General features: G+C 36.2%; 1 protein-coding gene across 1 annotated transcript; it reads left to right on the top strand.

Moving 5' to 3' along the window:
- The first annotated feature begins 11,431 nt into the window (after positions 1–11,431).
- Positions 11,432–17,986, top strand: LOC117619760 (probable inactive leucine-rich repeat receptor-like protein kinase At3g03770). Its single transcript, XM_034349788.1, has 7 exons — positions 11,432–13,221; positions 13,944–14,074; positions 15,342–15,582; positions 16,058–16,263; positions 16,351–16,400; positions 17,193–17,304; positions 17,564–17,986. The coding sequence occupies exons 1-7, from the start codon at positions 11,853–11,855 to the stop codon at positions 17,819–17,821; spliced, it is 2,367 nt and encodes a 788-aa protein (XP_034205679.1). The 5' UTR covers positions 11,432–11,852; the 3' UTR covers positions 17,822–17,986.
- The last annotated feature ends 600 nt before the right edge of the window (positions 17,987–18,586 follow it).

Here is an 18,586-nt window from a genome sequence, read left to right as displayed (position 1 = left end):
CACAAATGACTTGAGGGAAGATCCCGAATTGTGTACATATTGAATAATAGACATAGGGTCATAATAAAGTCTGTGCTTGGTTTTGTTTGTCATTGCGCTATACATTAATCAGCATAGCGTTGTTAAGCTTTGTTCAGTTTGCACATAGGGGGTCGGTATTTGCCTTTAGCACATGCAATTGCATGACAATGCTGCAATGCAAGTCCTTCTGTGCGCAAACCCTTAATTGTTCAGAAAATTGAATCATACTCTTTTGTACAGGCATAATTACACCTGTCTTCAACTCCTCTTCTGTAGAAAGTTTCTTCCTCCTTTCTGCAACCTCTCTCTCTCTTCTTTGTCATCATTGTCAAAAACCACCTATTCTAGGGTTTGGATTTTGGGGAAAATTTTAGGGGTTAGCATTTTGGGTTGATAATAGGAATTGGAATTCAGTTTTTCCAGTCACTGGTGGGTTATTGGCACTCCTCTCGTCTGCAATCGACCCTTGTGAAAGCATTTGGTATTAGTTCCTTGTGAAGGTAGGTTAACATTGTTTTATGGTATTGTTAATTGAAATTCTGTGGTGATGACTTGGGGCAAGAGGGGAAGTAGGTTTCTCATATTCATGAGATGAAGTGGGTTTGTCATTTTGAAAGTTTGGTGCTAAAGACATGCATGATAGTGTTTTGTACTTGATTTGTGCAAGTTATGGAAGCTCAAAAAAGGGGATCAACAAAAGGAAAGCGCAAGGTCGACAGTAATGTGCAACAATCAAGAGTTGGCCGAGATGCATTTTTTAATTTCATGTAAGTTACACGTACATCTAAAAATCGAAAATGTGGTTGCTTAATATTATGATGGTTTTTTGATTAAAAATAAATGATTTACAAAAAAAAAAAGAAAAAAAAAAGACATAAAATGGGGAAAGTGGCAAATGCAAAGTTGGACAATAAGGTGAGAGATGGCAATGGATTGGGTTAGTTTATTAATTATTTTATTAAAAAGGCTCTTTTAATGAGATTTTTTTTTCCAGGTACAAGAAGAGATTGCTAATAAATGGAGGAAATTAAACCTTAAAGAGAAGGCTACATATGGTTCTGCCTTGGAAGGTTCGAGTACGCAAGTAAACGACTCAGTGAATGAGAAGGGTTTTATCACTAGATGCAGCGCAGACCGATTCCAAAAAACACGCATCTAAAGGAAGTAAGGGAGTTCGTTCAAAGAGTTGTCGACGAACAACTTGACAAGTTGGCCGAACATGGTCCCTTCATCCCTCATCATCCCATCGCAAGGAAGCCAATAACACGCTCCCAAGCAAAGTAGAAAGTTTGACAGTAGGTCATAGGGTTTAGGGTTTACAAATTAGGTGTAATTGCATGTATATATCCCTATTTGCACACAGTCAGGGTTCTTTTGTAATATAGCAAGTGCAATTGCATGACACGACCGTCGCATGTCATGTAATTCCATTATTCGCTTGATTTTGATGTTGGCTACCTCCTAAACCCTACGTGGCCAGGGTGGTGGATTTGAAGTTGATAATGGGCATACTGGAAAAGAAGAAAATTTCTGCAAGGTTTATGGCTATGAGCTTGAGTCATTGAGAGCTTTACTTCTTTCTCCCAGGGCTCATTCCAAAGGACTTGGAGCCATTGATGTGTTAGTGAGCTTTCCAATAATTGGGGAGTTTTATGTGGGTGGGCTGCCAATCCAGCAGCAGTGAGACCATGAGTATTGTTTGGTTCAGCATCTCTGACATCAGCATGTAGGATTATATCTCTAATGAAATTGATGCCTTTCCACATCCAGCTCTTTGCAGTGCTTGTAGCAATTGTTGGTGTGGGTGCTTTTCTGTGGTGGGCAAGGCAGGATATGGTTCAAGACAATGTAAGGCTACTTCTATTTTTTCTCTTGCTCACTTCTTAAAGCTCATAGTTTTCTTCAACTGTGGTATCAAACATCTGTTGTTGCCTAGTTAAAACACAACCCAAGTTGTTGAGTGCCTTAAGTTCCATGCTCTCAATTTAATTTCCATGTTGGCACCTACAAGTGACTGGTAAAACCTTTTTAATTATTTATGTCAGATTCAATTATTTTTTAAAAATATATTAGGTCTTACATGATGTTTTGGCATTTGTGGACGGTTAATTTATCAATCTACAGATCTTCTAGTGGATAGTGTACCGTGTACCGAAACGCTCTATGATTTTCTTTTATTTGGAGTTGACAATTAAGTAATGTTGGTGTGCTCTTGATTTCAAAAAACTGTATCACAGGTGGTATATAAACAGGTAATCTGGATTGGTGTTGGATAGTTTCCATGGATAGGCATGTAGAAATCTATTGTGTTATAATGAGTTCATGCTTTCCCATGTGAGATGTATCAGATAAATGCATGATATGTATAGGATGTTTGGAAAGGGTTTAAGTACGCAAGTGATACTCTTTCATGTAACAATTCACGAACACTTCATCTACATCTTGTAATCAAGTAATGTCAGAGTAACATCATGAGGGTGATTTTCAATTGGAAGTTTTATTTATTTCTTACTCTGATGTCTTCTGCTTTTAATGAACAACAAGCATTGTTCCCATAAAGTGCCATATAGTGAGGACTTGAGAAAATGGTTATGCGCCATATGTTGTTCCCATATATAAAGTGCCATATAGTAAGGATGGATTTCCCATAAAGGTTTTCTTATACTGTGTTGCTCGTGATCTTCTAATTGCTCGTGATCTTCTAAATGCTAGATAACTTAGTTCATTTTGAGTATTTTTAGTTTTAAATGTAATTTTTATTGTGATTTAAATATCATGTTACAATGGATAGATTTGCAGGTTGTATGTAATTATATTTATTCTAATTAGTTTGCAATTTCAATTTTCAATTTATTTTTAAATATTTATTTTATTATTAGGTTTAGCTTGGTTTTGCTACTGAATGAGTTATGAAGCTTTGCAGAAGTGAATTAACATAAATTAACCAATGCCCCATTGGTTATGTTGGTTGTTGATTGATTACAAACAAAACAGATGGAGGAAAGGGTAATTGTACACCGCTGTCTAGTTTTTGTATCATGGGACGTGCAATTGCGCAGTCTCTTTAAAGCCTAAACTTGAATAAAATTCATTTTTAATGACTTTTGTAAACCAGGATATGCAATTGCATACCATTTATGCAATAGTTGACCCTATATATGCAATTATTATCATTTGTACAAACAAATTTCACTCTCGTGCTTTCTCGAAGTAGACAAACTAGTGTAGATTTAATAAGCAAGTGAAACTTTTTCAGGTTTTTGGAACTCAAATGGTTTTCAGGTTTTTATGCTCGAGATCGATATTTTAATCATTACCCTTAACATGGATAGTGATGAATCCAATTTCTGCTAGACCTGGCAAATGGATTTGGGGTCATATTCGTGTTAACCCGTTAATTTAATGGGTTGACACGACACGACTCGTTAAGCTAACATGTGAGAAATATCAGACCCAAACACAAACCGTTAAGAATAAACTAGGAAATATATATATATATATATATATATATATCCCAAAACGAGCTAGCAACCCCCTATCTCTGCCCTTTTCTCCCAATTTTCATCTTTCATAAACACCATCCAAAAATCTACAAGTTCAGGATTAGTCTTGCATAATGATAAAACAAGAGAAGCAAAATGTTGGTTGATTAGATTATTTATATATAATTAAAAAAAAATAAAGGGAGGGAGAGAAGAAGAGAAGAAAAAAAAAATATAGTGCGTTTGTTTGAAAAAGAAAGTTAGTGGGGTCCATTTTCCCGAGGAACGGACAACTTTACTCTACGAACACACTCCTTGCCTTCGCATGAACAAATATCCAGTTTGTTTGAAAAAGTAAGTTCATTTGGCCCATTTTTTCGGAGAACGGGCAACTTTACTCAACGAACGCAACCTCAATGTTCGCGTGAACAAATAACCCGTTTGTTTGAAATAGTAAGTTAGTTGGGCCCATTTTTCAGGGGAATGGGAAACTTTACTCAACAAACGCAACCTCTACGTTTATGTGAACAAATAGCCCGTTTGTTTGAAAAATTAAGTTAGTTTGGCTTATTTTTTCGGGGAACGGCCAACTTTTCTTAACAAATGCAACCCTTACGTTCGCTGAACAAATAGCCCATTTGTTTGAAAAAGTAAGTTAGTTGAGCCCATTTTTTCAGGGAACGGACAAGTTTACTCAACGAACGCAATCCCTGCGTTTATGTGAACAAATGGTCCATTTGTTTGAAAAAGTAAGTTAGTTTGGCCTTTTTTTTCGGGGAACGGGCAACTTTACTCAACGAATGCAACCTCAGTGTTCGCGTGAACAAATAACCCGTTTGTTTGAAAAAGTAAGTTAGTTGGGCCCATTTTTCAGGGGAATGGGAAGCTTTACTCAACAAACGCAACATCTACGTTTACGTGAACAAATAGCCCGTTTGTTTGAAAAATTAAGTTAGTTTGGCTTATTTTTTCGGGGAACGGGCAACATTTCTTAACAAATGCAACCCCTACGTTCGCTGAACAAATAGCCCATTTGTTTGAAAAAGTAAGTTAGTTGGGCCCATTTTTTCACGGAACGAGCAAATTTACTAAACGAACGCAATCCCTGCGTTTATGTGAACAAATAGTCCATTTGTTTGAAAAAGTAAGTTAGTTTGGCCTATTTTTTCGGGGAACGGGCAACTTTACTCAACGAACGCAATCCCTGCGTTCACATGAACAAATAGCCGGTTTGTTTGAAAAAAGTAAGTTAATTGGGCCAATTTTTTCGAGGAACTAACAACTTTACTCAACGAACGCAACCCCTGCATTGACATGAACAAATAGCCCGTTTGTTTGAAAAAATAAGTTAGTTTTGCCCTTTTTTTCGGGGAACGGGCAACTTTACTCAACGAACACAACTCCTGCGTTTACATGAACAAATAGCCCGTTTGTTTGAAAAAGTAAATTAGTTATGCCTATTTTTTAGAAGAACGAGCAACTTTACTCCATGAACGCAACCCCTGCGTTTACGTGAACAAATAGTCCGTTTGTTTGAAAAAGTAAGTTGGTTGGAAATATATTTTCGGCGAACAGAAAACTTTCCTCAACGAACGCAGCTGTTGCGTTGGTGTGAAAAAATATCCCGTTTATTTGAAAAAGTAAGTTAGTGAGACCCATTTTTCCGAAGAACAGGCAACTTTAGTCAACAAAAGCAAGAACAAATAGCCCGTTTGTTTAAAAAGTAAGTTAGTTAGACTCATTTTTATGGAGAACGGGCAACTTCACTCAACGAACGCAACCCTTGCGTTCGCGTGAACAAGTAGTATTTGTTTGAAAAAGTAAGTTAGTTGGTCCAATATCACGAGGAATGACCAATTTTAATCAACGAATGCACCCCTTACTTCCTCGAAGTAAAATACCTTGTTTGTTGAGTAAATCATGGAGTTCGTTGGGTAATGTGGTCAACGGGCAACATCATTTACCCGACGAACGAGTCACTTAGCTTTCGTTAGGTAGGTTTGTTGGCATAAATTACTCAATATAACTTTCGTGATTTACTACTAATTTAACCCAATGAAATATTGGGAATAAAATTGAACTTTGTTGATTGTCTCCAATTATTACAACATTGTTAATTGAAAAAAATCAATAATATCAAACATATGATTGTTGTACAAATATAAATTTAAAAACTTTCAACAAAAATTATTACTTAATGGTCGATTGATTAAGCCACATTGAATTGACGAAAAAGAAAATTGGACTCTTTCGATTATGATCAATGCCCAATTGATAATATATGATCATGAATGTTTATGACATGAAGTGAAAGTATGAGAAGTCTTCTTATATCGAGTCTCATTGCATAGCCCTGATACGAACCATATTCCAAGTATTATTGTGCTATTATGATTTTAGACTAAATATCATAGTTGAAAACAACGATTTTACCCATAAATGATGGTGAAATATCCAGAAAAGAAAGCAACATCACATGTTTGGCTTTATGGCATATATTTAACATCCTTTCATATTATCTTATTTTACATAATTCAATTATGTTTAACGTATGAAATGACCAATTTTCCCTCATATTTAATGACAAATTGGACGAAATGTTAGGTAATTAAACGGCAGGGAAGATATTGGCGATAAAGACAAATTCATATCCTTAATTTTATAAAAAAATGTCATGAGATAAATTGAAAATTGGGTACAAGTTCAAGGACTAAATCAACAATTTAGCCATGTTTAATGGTTTTTGGGCATATATCGCATATTTGATAGCACATGTGTGCAATTCTCAGTTTATAATATGCATATGCATAAACCTGTATGCAATTTTGTAGCATCTATGTGCAATTCTCATTTTACAATATGCAATTGCATATATATGTATGCAATTTCGTAATGTCTGTTTGCAATTCTTAGTTTACAATATGCAATTGCATTCCGCCCTTCTTTTGGTTTTTAACTTTGTTGTTTTTACCAGAAGGCTCATTGGATCACACTCTTATAATGTATGCAAAGATCACCAAATTTCCTCTTTTTGGCTAGAGGGCCTCTTTTTTGTGTGTGTTCATTTGCATGACAATACGGATAATCTACTACTACCTAAAAGCTATAGAAAATTAAATGTCATATAATCTATTTTCTCTAACCAAGACTACATGTCACATAAATAAGAAATAAGATCTCAAAAAAGAAACATAAGCAAAGAAAACACTTTACCTTAAAATATTTTGTAATACGTTTAGCACAATTTTAACTTGTAGAGTACACAAATGTTAGCCCCTAAATATTAGGCTCTCAGAAAAAGGTGAGAATCTCGCCAAGTATGCATGAAAAGTCCAAGTGAGCATACCCCTTCCTGCAAATGCGAGGGAGGTAGAGAGAGATTATTTAAACACTGTGATGGTATCTCAAAACATATATTTCAGTGTAACAAAAGTGCACTTTTCTTAATTGCTCTTTTCCTGAATCATTAGCCAGAGCCACCAATATATAGCAGTTATGGCAATCATAGCAACCAATACCAATCATGAGCATCACATTTGAACCATACACTTCCTAATTTAGCAATACAATCTTTGAAATGGTAATGGCAACCCAAGACACTGAGCTCTATCCCGGATATACGAACAGCAGCCATTGTGTTAGGAAGCTCTTCCCTCATAACATCCATTAGCTTTTCAAGTGATTGAGTTGGTCTCTTGAAAGCCCTTGAAAAAACCACATTGGGAATTCACCTTCCTAAAAACGATTTCTTGACTGGCAATGTTAATTAAAATCATGGAGTATTCAAGATTACAAACCAGAAGCCTGGTGATTGCATAGCAAAAGAGCCACGTCATAGAAACTACTTCCTACTAGGAAAAACCAAAAACAAAATTTGACTCAATAGCAGAAACATACCACCAATTTAGGTAATTCTTTCAAAAAAATGTAGCTGAGATTGTTGGGTTTTGCTTTCAGAATACCCTGAAGAAAAACCCACTTTAAAGAATCTAATTTCCAAAGCATATTAAGCTTCAATTAGAAACAGAACTGTGCATCCAAAACCTGGGTTTAGGGAGAGAGAGAGTATGAAAACATGAGTTTACGATAACTTACATAACTCTATACCTTTTTCATGATGAGCTTTCACTTACAAAAACATTTCAATTTAGACATGTGAAAACTCTAAAATTGGGTTCCCAAATTAAATTTCTTTGTTTTGTCATATAATTCACACTATTAACAAGAAAGATTACGCAAGCAGTCAATTGGAGTTTTCCCTTTCGTACCAATTTCCTTCGGCACTACATTCGCCAACTGCTGCCATTTTTTGCATTCCGGAAGTTACCTGCAAAATGTTTATAATTAAAACCAAATTGGGAAGAAGCTAAAAAACACACTGAGAAATGACAACAATTTGTAACCTGTGGCCTAAAGGAGGAGTTGGAAAACATTGAATTTTCCACTCTCAAGTTGCACCCTCTGCAGCCAAACAGATAAGAAGGATCAATGCACAAATTGAGAATTGGAGTTTCGTATGCATTTAGTTTTATTTTTGCCCAATTATTTCAGAGAGAGAGAGAGAGAGAGATTACACGGGAAGCAGGTGAGAAAGTGAAGCCTAGTGTGTGCAGGAAGCCATCATTGTGCATTGGCCTCTGCGTTATCCTCCACTTCGATCTTAGGTTTAGAGTTTTAGCAGTTCTTGTATAAATTGATAGTACCTGCCTTCTACTTTAACTCAATATCTCAAGAGCAATGATATTATTTCTTTCACAAAGAAAAAGATACAATTTCTCAACTAACTCCCTCAAATACAGACTCACTTAGTTAATATAGAGTTAACCTAACCAACTGTCAACTAAGCATAGCCTAACTAATGGTTAACAACTAACCTAGTTCCAGCTTATATAGAGATTCCTATCTACCCTCCCCACAAAAACAATCCTTGTCCTCAAGGATGAAATTCTGGAATTCGAACCAACAAGTTGCTGCCATTTCAGTGATGGATGTGTGCCATTGAACTCATATTGTTGTAGCAATATATCAATTGGTTGGCTTGAACAAGGCCACCATCAGAGCATGCAATTACAGAGATGCTGAACCAAACAATACTCATGGTCTCACTGCTGCTGGATTGGCAGCCCACCCACATAAAACTCCCCAATTATTGGAAAGCTCACTAACACATCAATGGCTCCAAGTCCTTTGGAATGAGCCCTGGGAGAAAGAAGTAAAGCTCTCAATGACTCAAGCTCATAGCCATAAACCTTGCAGAAATTTTCTTCTTTTCCAGTATGCCCATTATCAACTTCAAATCCACCACCCTGGCCACGTATGCCCAGAAGGTAGCCAACATCAAAATCAAGAATGCAATTACCCAACGGAAGAGTAAAAACAGTGTGGACACAATCATAATCCTGGACCCTAACCATTTGAATAGTGCCAAACCAATGAAATTTCGTGAACTACTAGAATCAAGGAAAATGACAACTGAACAATTCTTGATAAAGCCCTGTATTACCTTGAGCAATTTTAGATTTGGCGTAGAGGCTTCTTGAACAGGAACAAAACGGAGCAAGTACAAGTCCTGGCGAAGCTCTCTGTCATCAACCCTCCAATGAAGCAACTCGTGAGAAACTCACCACCACCATCGTCTCGAATGCCCATATGGTAGCCAAGATCAAAATCAAGAAGTGCAGCACCGCCATTGCATACCCAACATGAGTGTGACATTTCAGCAAACAAATGGAGAGCATGTGGTGATCTGCCACATGTATCAACCCCAAAACCCAATTGCTTCCAAGCTTCTTGATAAAGATTCTTCAAAGACAAAAATCGATTCTGAATTGAACCGATGGAAAAAGAAGACAATTAAGCAGGCAAACCTTGCGTGGATGGTGATTCCGGAATCGGCGATGTCCGATGACTGTTGCATCTCGGCGTCGGCAGAGGTGAGACTCCCAGATTCTGATTTGGGGACACAGATGAGGATTGGATTTCCAAGAGAGAGATCGATCGCAGAGATAAGCAGCTCCAATGCGCGTGAGGGCTTCCACGCTTTCGTTGAAGCTTTTTACTTGTTTTCTTAGTCACGTGATATTTAATAACAAAAGGCACAACAAGTCTTCCAGTCATTCAATCTTAGCCCTTCATTTTTAAAATGCAATACTGACCTTTGGATTACTGGCTGCACTGGTACAGCTGATGTACCACAGAATTTTCGTGCTAAAAAAGCCTGTATTGATTGTGCACTATATTTTTATATATTTATTTTTCAGCATTAGCACTGAAATAACTTCATAGTTTTGGACGTATCCATTGTTAAGCACCACCATGGCACTGAATTATTAAAAAGTTCATCCGTGACTCTCAAGATGTGAAACTGTCTGGCCGACAAAAGACAATTGTTTGTTTGTATTCTTGAGGAATGGCCAATAAAAACCCACTTGTTTAACGTGGGTTTTCCTCTGGAAAATGACTGATTTGAGCTTTATGAATTCTTACGGTATCTTTTTCCCTCTGCAACAACAATGCTTGCTTCATATTATTTCTGGTGCGGCATATTTAGTCCTTTACCTACTTGTATTCTTATACTACTTTTGTAGAGCATATGAGCTCCCGTGAACCATTCAGAAACGCAAGCATTTTCATATGTCACTTTCTCTGGCTTGTGTCTTCGAGGAAAATATTTAGCTCTTTTACAAAGTCTCCCATTGAATGAGGTAAATATTTGTGAGTCCGGATGTGTTAGGCTCTAATTGTTTTGCATTTGAGGAATGAACCGAAAAGGAGCCGCGCAATGTTCATCTCCGAGGGCTTCACCTCATGATAGCTAGCGTGTTAGTGAGTTAATACGATATGAACCACTTGTTTGGGTCCATTACACAATGTCATATCACGATTGAATTTGTCATTTTTCAAGTTATCATTTCAATATCATCATTACAAATAATTAACCAAACTAAAAATTATTTCGTCATTTAATTATTATCGTGAAAATTTTCATTGTTCATAAAAAGTTGTGTTCATCTATTTATTAGTCAACAATTAGATAATTAGATGTTGTTTCATATGACTAATACTTCAGATCTACTTGACAGAATTACACCCACCGGAAGAACATGACTCACTAACAGCAATAGCTGCTAGGGATGACAAATTGGAATTCCTTATAAATTATTATTATTATTGTTTTCTCGTGAAGAATTTATGGAACATATTGTAAATTTCCTTTCCTTTGGTATGTTTGTGTCAGTTTCTGACGTAAAAAGCAAAAATGCAGACCTGACACTTCTTTGGAATTATCTGCACTTGTTCTGCCACACACTTATAAACATTTTGCTTTGGCCTTTGGGTCATGCAGAAAGTTCACAACTTCAATGCGCCTTTACTACTACTTTTGAGGAATTTCCTAATTTATTAATCTGCCAAGCAGGACAGTGATTAATTTCTTCTGGTCAAATTGCATTTGGATCTCTTTTATTTTTATTATGACAATTTTAGTTTCGTAATTTTGTTTGTATGACAATCAAGTCATACAAATATAAAATTATTAAGAAAAATAAACAAAAATTATTACTTTTTGAGTTAAATTGAAAATATTTTTGAGAGACAGAAATGTCATCACATGTGAATTGGAAATACTTTTAATTCGAAATTATTATGACATGGAGTTTTAGTAGTTTTAGGTTTGAATTTCGATGACATCTTTGTAGTGTGTGTGAAAAATTTTCATTTTCTTATCATTTACACTATTAATTGCATTAAAAAATATTAAAATAAAAAATAAAAAATAATTAGAATTGTAGAAATAAAAAATTGTAATTCAATTGACAGTGAACTAAATAATTGGTTATCTACTTCATGTGCATGGACCACGTAGTACAGTTCTCATGTACTAACTTATTTGGTGTCTCATGTTCGATTTTTTGAGGTGGATAGAGGAGGGCAAATTTGTTGTGTTAGGTAGAAAATTTTTCATGAGATCAAGTGGTTTTAATTCTTGTGGAGTAAAGAAGCCCTATGATTTTAGACCTAACTGGTTCTGTAGTTTGTAAGGAACTAGGTGGTACAGAAGTATTTTCCATAATTAGCACACTAAGTTTGTTGGGTTCAGAAGTTTAATTAGTAAACATAACCAAAGAGAGAAAAGAAAAGAAAAAGTGGAAAATAAATTGAAGGATAGACTTTGAAGGGCCAAGTCAGTTTGGTGGAATTGAAAATGTCATCATATTTTTGCTAGCAAAATCTGGTTCTCATTACCCCAAAAGCTAAGTTTTAAGCCTTCCTAGAAGAAGTGAAGCAGAGAAAGAAGGGGAGAAATAGATTCATCTATTGAGTGTTGTTTCTGCAACTTGGGTTTTGTTGATGGTTCTAATGGCAAAGCTAGTTTGCCATTCATATCTTCTTCTGCTCATCATAGTTTCCCTCTCTCTCCATCCTTCAAGCCAGCTACAACAACACACTCAGTCACAAACCCTTCTGAAGATCCAGCAGCTTCTCAACTACCCATCAGCTTTAAACAGCTTCAGCCATAGCCATAGAAGCAACACCAGAGACTTCTGCAAAATTGAACCAACTCCATCTTTGACTCTATCCTGTTATGAAGGCAATATAACCCAGCTGCACATTATTGGCAACAATGGGTTTCCTCCACTGCCTCATGATTTCTCAGCAGACTATTTCTTTGCCACTCTTGTTGGCTTACCAGGCTTGAAAGTGCTTTCACTGGTTTCTCTTGGTTTATGGGGCCCAATGCCTGCAAGTATTGGGAATTTGTCTTCACTGGAGATTCTTAATGTAAGCACAAATTACTTAAATGGTACAGTTCCTCTCCAACTTTCATATCTGAGGAACCTTCAGACTCTCATACTTGACCATAACAAGTTCACTGGTCAAGTTCCAGGTTGGCTGAGTTCACTTCCAGTCTTGGCCGTTCTCAGTTTGAAAAACAATATGCTTAATGGGTCTTTGCCATATTCTTTGGCATCTTTACAAACTCTCAGAGTTCTCTGCCTATCAAGTAACTTCTTGTCAGGGGAAGTGCCTGATCTCAGAAACTTGACAAACTTGCAAGTTCTTGATTTGGAAGACAACTATTTTGGGCCTCATTTTCCAAGTATGCCTTCCAAGTTGGTCACCCTTGTGCTAAGAAAGAACAAGTTTCGCTTGGGAATCCAGACTGCATTAGGCTCCTGCTATCAGCTCCAGAAGCTGGACATTTCATTGAATGGATTTGTGGGGCCATTTTTGTCATCATGGTTGTCACTGCCTTCCATTAAATATCTTGACATTGCTGGAAATAAACTCACTGGACTTCTCTTTGAGAACATGACTTGCAATTCTGAGCTTGCTTTTGTCAATTTATCCTCAAATCTTTTGTCAGGGTATTTGCCCACTTGTCTGAAAAAGGATTCTAAGAGCAGGGTTGTTCTGTATTCTGGGAATTGTTTAGCAAATGAAGATCAGAAGCAGCACCCTTCTTACTTGTGCCACAATGAAGCTCTGGCTGTGCGAATACCACCTCCAAGTGAGGAAAAGCATAGGAGAACTTATGGTAAACAAGTTGTTGCATCAAGTGCAGTGGGAGGTATTGTGGGTGCAATTGCTGTTGTTGGTTTAGCTTTCATGGCTGCTAAGAAGTTTTATAGTGAGCACACTACTAAAACTCCCCAAACAAGGTTAATTACAGATACAGTCTCAGCTGTGAACACAGCTAAGCTACTCTCTGATGCAAGTAAGTTTAAATTTTCTACCTTTATTTTTTATTTTTTTATAGCTGTTCCTTTTGGTACCAACTTTTTGTTGCTTCTGTTTAATGTACGAGGATCAAGGCTGATTTTGCGAAGAAAATAAATGAAAAAGGGAACTTGCTGTATAGATTAGCAACCATTTCCATGTGATGTTTTTATTTTATTTGAGTAGCATGAAGGTTGAGATTTCCATAGAAGTCCAAGAACTAGACTGATGTATGTTTCCAGAAAATTCCAGGAAGAACTACTAATTATAGAAAATAGTTTCCAAAAACTATATTGCTACCCCAAAAAGACATATTAGCTTATTTTGGAGTCTTTAGGTTCGAACTAAGATGGAGAGAATTTTATTTTATTGTACCACCAATTCCTTATAGTTTTCCTTGGATATTCTGATATTCAAAAATATGGAGAATATGGTAAATCTTGTTCAGGTCCATGCTCTGCAGTTTCAAATGAAGCATTTTTCTCATGCTAATTTAGCGTGTTACAATTCGTGAATCTTTCATTTTTGCTATAATGATAAACTCGAAAATTCTGGCTTATACATCCAGGAAAGCAATTTTTCTTGCTCAAATTGACTGCTCAAAATTTTATTCTTATTAAAACCCCAGGCACCACTTCATTCAAATTGGCAGTAGGTAAATAAATTAGCATCAGTAATCCTTTTATAATAAGTCATAACACTAGAATCTTTTCTTTGCAGAATATATATCAGACACAATGAAGCTGGGAGCTAGCCTTCCTGCTTATAGAACTTTTGCTTTGGAGGAGCTCCAGGAAGCCACCCATAACTTTGATGATTCAACATTACTAGGTGAAGGTTCACATGGACAGGTATTCATTCTTTATGGTTGCAAAACAATTCTAACTAATTCAGTACATCGTAATAGTAATACGATGTTCTCTCTTAATTTGCACCTGCTTTCACATTTTATGTTTCTTGCTTATATAATTCCATCCATTTGGATATGCAAAGGATCCTTTGTGGATTGAAGAACCTCAGATAAGAGAATCTATATTATGTAGATGTTGAATTTAAGTATAATGTAGGACTAGATTACGATGGCTCACCGATGCATGGTGATAGCTCCTGTGTGTCTAGGTTCTTGATTTTCATCTAGTCTCCAGTTCTTGGTACACAATTGAAGAACTACATAGTTGAAGCAACTTAAATACACACACTGACATATGTATGTGTGTATGAATGTGTATATAGATTTAGTAATCTCTATTTAATTTAGAGTTCATACTCCTCAAAAGCATGATGTCAATAGATTTAGGAATTACTTTGTAGAACTTCTGATATGCTTAAAATGTGAGACTTCTCCATCTTAAACAGGCTTCTGTTGAGTGATGATTCCCTTTAAAACTCCAAGGCGGCTTGTTTGATTGAGGATTTTTCCTCTTGATTATCAATACAATGTTTCTATTCAAAAAATAAAAAATAAACAACTCCAAGGTGGCCTCACATTTAATGAAAAAAGAGTAGAAATTGAAAGAGAACAAAAGACTAATTTGCAAAAGAGGTTGCAGGAGCACATCTAGTCCTTTCAAGCAGCCTTTTTTAAGGTATGTTTCCAATTTAGGCACGTCGGACACACTAACCTTATTATATCCATGTCACGACAAACAAGGTTACTTGTGTATTTCCTGGTGTCCTTGAAACATATATTAAGATATGCTACTCCTGTTAAGTTATAGTTATCAGCCTTTCAAATCGACCAAATTAAAAAAAAAAACTCCTTTGAGTTCTGTTTAATTTGAATCAAACTTTCAACGATTGGCTCGGATCCAAATCTGAAATGGTAATGGGAATTTTTCAAGGGCTGGTGAAACTCTGCTCGTTCTGAGAAGATACTCATTGATGTTATACCATCAGATAGATCTTATGCATATTGCAATGGTTCGCGGAAAGTCTACTATAAATGTTAAAGTGGTCCAATACTTATCATTTGAATTTGTACAAGAATTTGGAATCTCTTTGTTCTAGTTAATTGTCCTATGCACTATTGACTGATATACTTTGTTCAAGAAATCCTTGAGAGTTTTCAGCATGCAATTTTCTCACTGTTTCTGCTTCAAAATAAAATAACAATGCCAGATATATAGAGGGAAGCTTCCTGATGGAACCTTTGTTGCTATAAAAGGCTTGAAAATGAGAAAGAGGCAGAGTCCACAGGTCTACACACACCTCCTTGAGCAGATTTCAAAACTGAGACATAGCCATTTGGTTAGCGCTCTTGGACATTGCTTGGAGTGCCATCCAGATGATTCAGGCGTCAGTAGAATATTTCTTATATTTGAGTTTGTTCCAAATGGAACGCTCAGAGGCTGCATCTCTGGTAAAGTTCTTTTCATGTACTTATACTGCTAACTAGAACAAATGGATCGCATTTGCAAATGACCTTATAGTTTATTCCATGAAGATATATAGAATGTGCTCCTACTCTGAGCTTGTTATATGAGTCATTGGTTTGCTATTCAGAGAGAGTGATTGCAGATTCAGATGTTATCTCATACTCTACACGTAACGCATATGAAATGAAGATAAATCAATCAAGTTATTGTTTAAAGTAATCTATAATATCTAATGCATCAAGTGCCGAATTTATCAACAATATTTCATATTTTTTAGAAGATCTAGGTGTGACCTATTCAATTGCTCAACATTGCATACATGCCATACAGGTTGCAATGGAGAGTAAAACCCCACTCACTACTTTCTTCTTCTTCTTCTTTTTCTTGGATTGATTTCCTCCCTCGCTGTCTTAGCATTTTCATCAATTAAATATTCATTGCTAACACTTAGTTTGGCAGATGGACCTCCAGGACGGAAGCTTACCTGGCCGCAGAGAATAATAGCTGCAATTGGAGTTGCAAAGGGTATTCAGTTTCTGCATACAGGGATTGTTCCTGGTGTTAAATCAAATAATCTGAGGATAAAAAATGTCTTATTGGATCACAATCTTCATGTAAAAATAAGCAGCTATAACCTACCTCTTTTGGCTGAAAGCAGGGGAATGGTAAGACATAAAAAATATGTATCTGTTTGGGTGAATGCATCACCCTTGAGATTGTCCTGACTTAACTTTTGCTTTTTAATCCTTCAGATGGGCACCACAGTTTCTTCTCCGGCACCAAAAGGAAGTGTTCAAGCTAGGTACTAACATGCTTACTTTCCCAAAATCATACACTACTTTTCTAAACTGAATTCCCTTTTCATATTTATACACAAATGAACAAGACAAAAAATTTCTCTGCCAAAAAAGAAAAAAACAAGACCAACAATTTCAACTATCTAGACAAATCCTGCATGAATCTCTTCTACAACAAAATTATAAATTACTCCCTTCCGGTTCAGTTACTCATCATCAGTAGCAACAAGGGACCATCCTAAACGAAGTTAATTGTCATTGAATGTAGCTTCACAAAAATGCATTCCTTAGTCATTTCTCGTTTACCCAACCTCATTATTGTTTGGTTAAACCGTACATTGTCATTGGTGGTGCAAAATGCCAACAATATAATTGTTTCACTATCTCACAGAACTTAACTTTTAAAATTTTTTATTCATTTTTGCGTACTTTGTATATTGGTGATAGTTTCATAAGCAATTCCTGACCCAGTTTTCCCTTTTAATACAGAAAATAGATCCAATTAAAAGAAGTGGAAGATTAGATTTTTCCTGCGTCATCTTTTCCTCATATGCTTGGGATTGCATTCTTTATATTTATACTATTTATCTTGATCCTTCATATTCTGAAAAAAATTTCCATGTGAGGCCCCTGGAAACCTGAATAATGCATTCCTCAGTAATTCTTTCAAAAAAATGCTAGTTATTATTCAGAGAATGCATCTGTAACTATATATGCCATAAACGCATCTATGCGTACTAGTACGCAACACATGCATGCATACTGGGATTGCTTTGTTAATTGACAGTCTTTTGCAGGGCAAGCCATGAGTGTAAGAATGATGTTTATGATATTGGAGTCATCTTGCTGGAAATCATTTTGGGGAGGCCTATCATGTTCCAAAATGAAGTCGGTGTTTTGAAAGACCTTGTGAGTGTTTTCTCTTAATCAATTGGTTCCCTTTGTTTACTCTAAAACTCTTACATTAAGATTAGGCTGCTACTACTTCCCAGTTAGAAAAGTTTGGAAAATTAAATCCTGCAAAGACCAAAAAATTGCATAGAACATATGCCCCTAGCTAAGCCCAACTTTTGTTTCATTACTGAATACTGACAGAACTGAAACACCCTGAAACATAAAATTTTCTTTCTCCAACTAAACTAGCAATTTGGTTTTGGTTCTTATGAAGTTACAAGTAAGTTTAATGACTGATGACACGGGTCGAAGGAGCATTGTTGATCCAGCAGTGCACAAGGAGTGCTCCGATGAATCATTGAAGACAATGATGGAGATATGTGTGAGGTGTCTGTCCAAAGAGCCAACTGATAGGCCCTCCGTTGACGACATTCTGTGGAATTTGCAGTTTGCAGCACAAGTTCAGGATTTAGTGAGAGAAGACTATCTGAGTCATCAAGGCTCACCATTTTCCTCATCCCAACAAGTCTGACTTTCACCTTGCTAACTTTCCATGAATTAGAAGTTAGCAGGGCCAGTGTATGTAATGTACCATACAAGATGTATAAGTGTTCAGGGTTTAATGAGGCCACTTTGTCTGCACGTTGTCATATCTTATACTATATTCTTGATGTGTTAATGAAATTCATTTTCTTAAGAAAAAAAAAGAAAAAAAAAAATGCTCCACGAGGCCTTAATTCCTTTTTCTTTTTAAAAATGTTTAGTTATTTTATTTAGTTATGGTTTTTTTCACCTCATGATGAGCTCCAGGGTCCCACAACAAGCCCTACCAAAAATTTGATGGACTTTGTGACGTTTCTGCTCTTAATGCTTGGAATTAAATGTGGTTGGTCAAAACACTGCCTTACTCTGTCTAATCTTGTATTTGGAGATGGAAAAATTGGTACCAGATGAACTTTCTTTGCAGTTCCAGACCATTTGTTGTCCTATGAAAATATTGTATATGAGATGATATTCTTTGTCTAGTATTTCTTATACTGTATATGCTTTCATACGGGTAGCGATTTTGGCATTCGTTTAGCTTCTTCCGCTCCAAACTATGAAATTTATAATTTTTATACTCACAAACACAAAGGGATTGAAATAAGTTAAACTAGGAGTGTGATGTGACCCATTTTTAATAGGCCTAATTGCCTTCTTTGAAATGAATCCATGCATCCGATGTTTTAAGTTTAATTCCTCTTCTTCCCCTCCTCCAACGTTACTATATTGACGGGGCATTCTAACATGGGCCCCA

This window comes from Prunus dulcis, chromosome 2 (genome assembly GCF_902201215.1).
Source record: "Prunus dulcis chromosome 2, ALMONDv2, whole genome shotgun sequence".
Classification (NCBI taxonomy): Eukaryota; Viridiplantae; Streptophyta; class Magnoliopsida; order Rosales; family Rosaceae; genus Prunus; species Prunus dulcis.
Note: the sequence above shows the minus strand (reverse complement) of the source record. Positions and strands in the feature narration are given on the sequence as shown.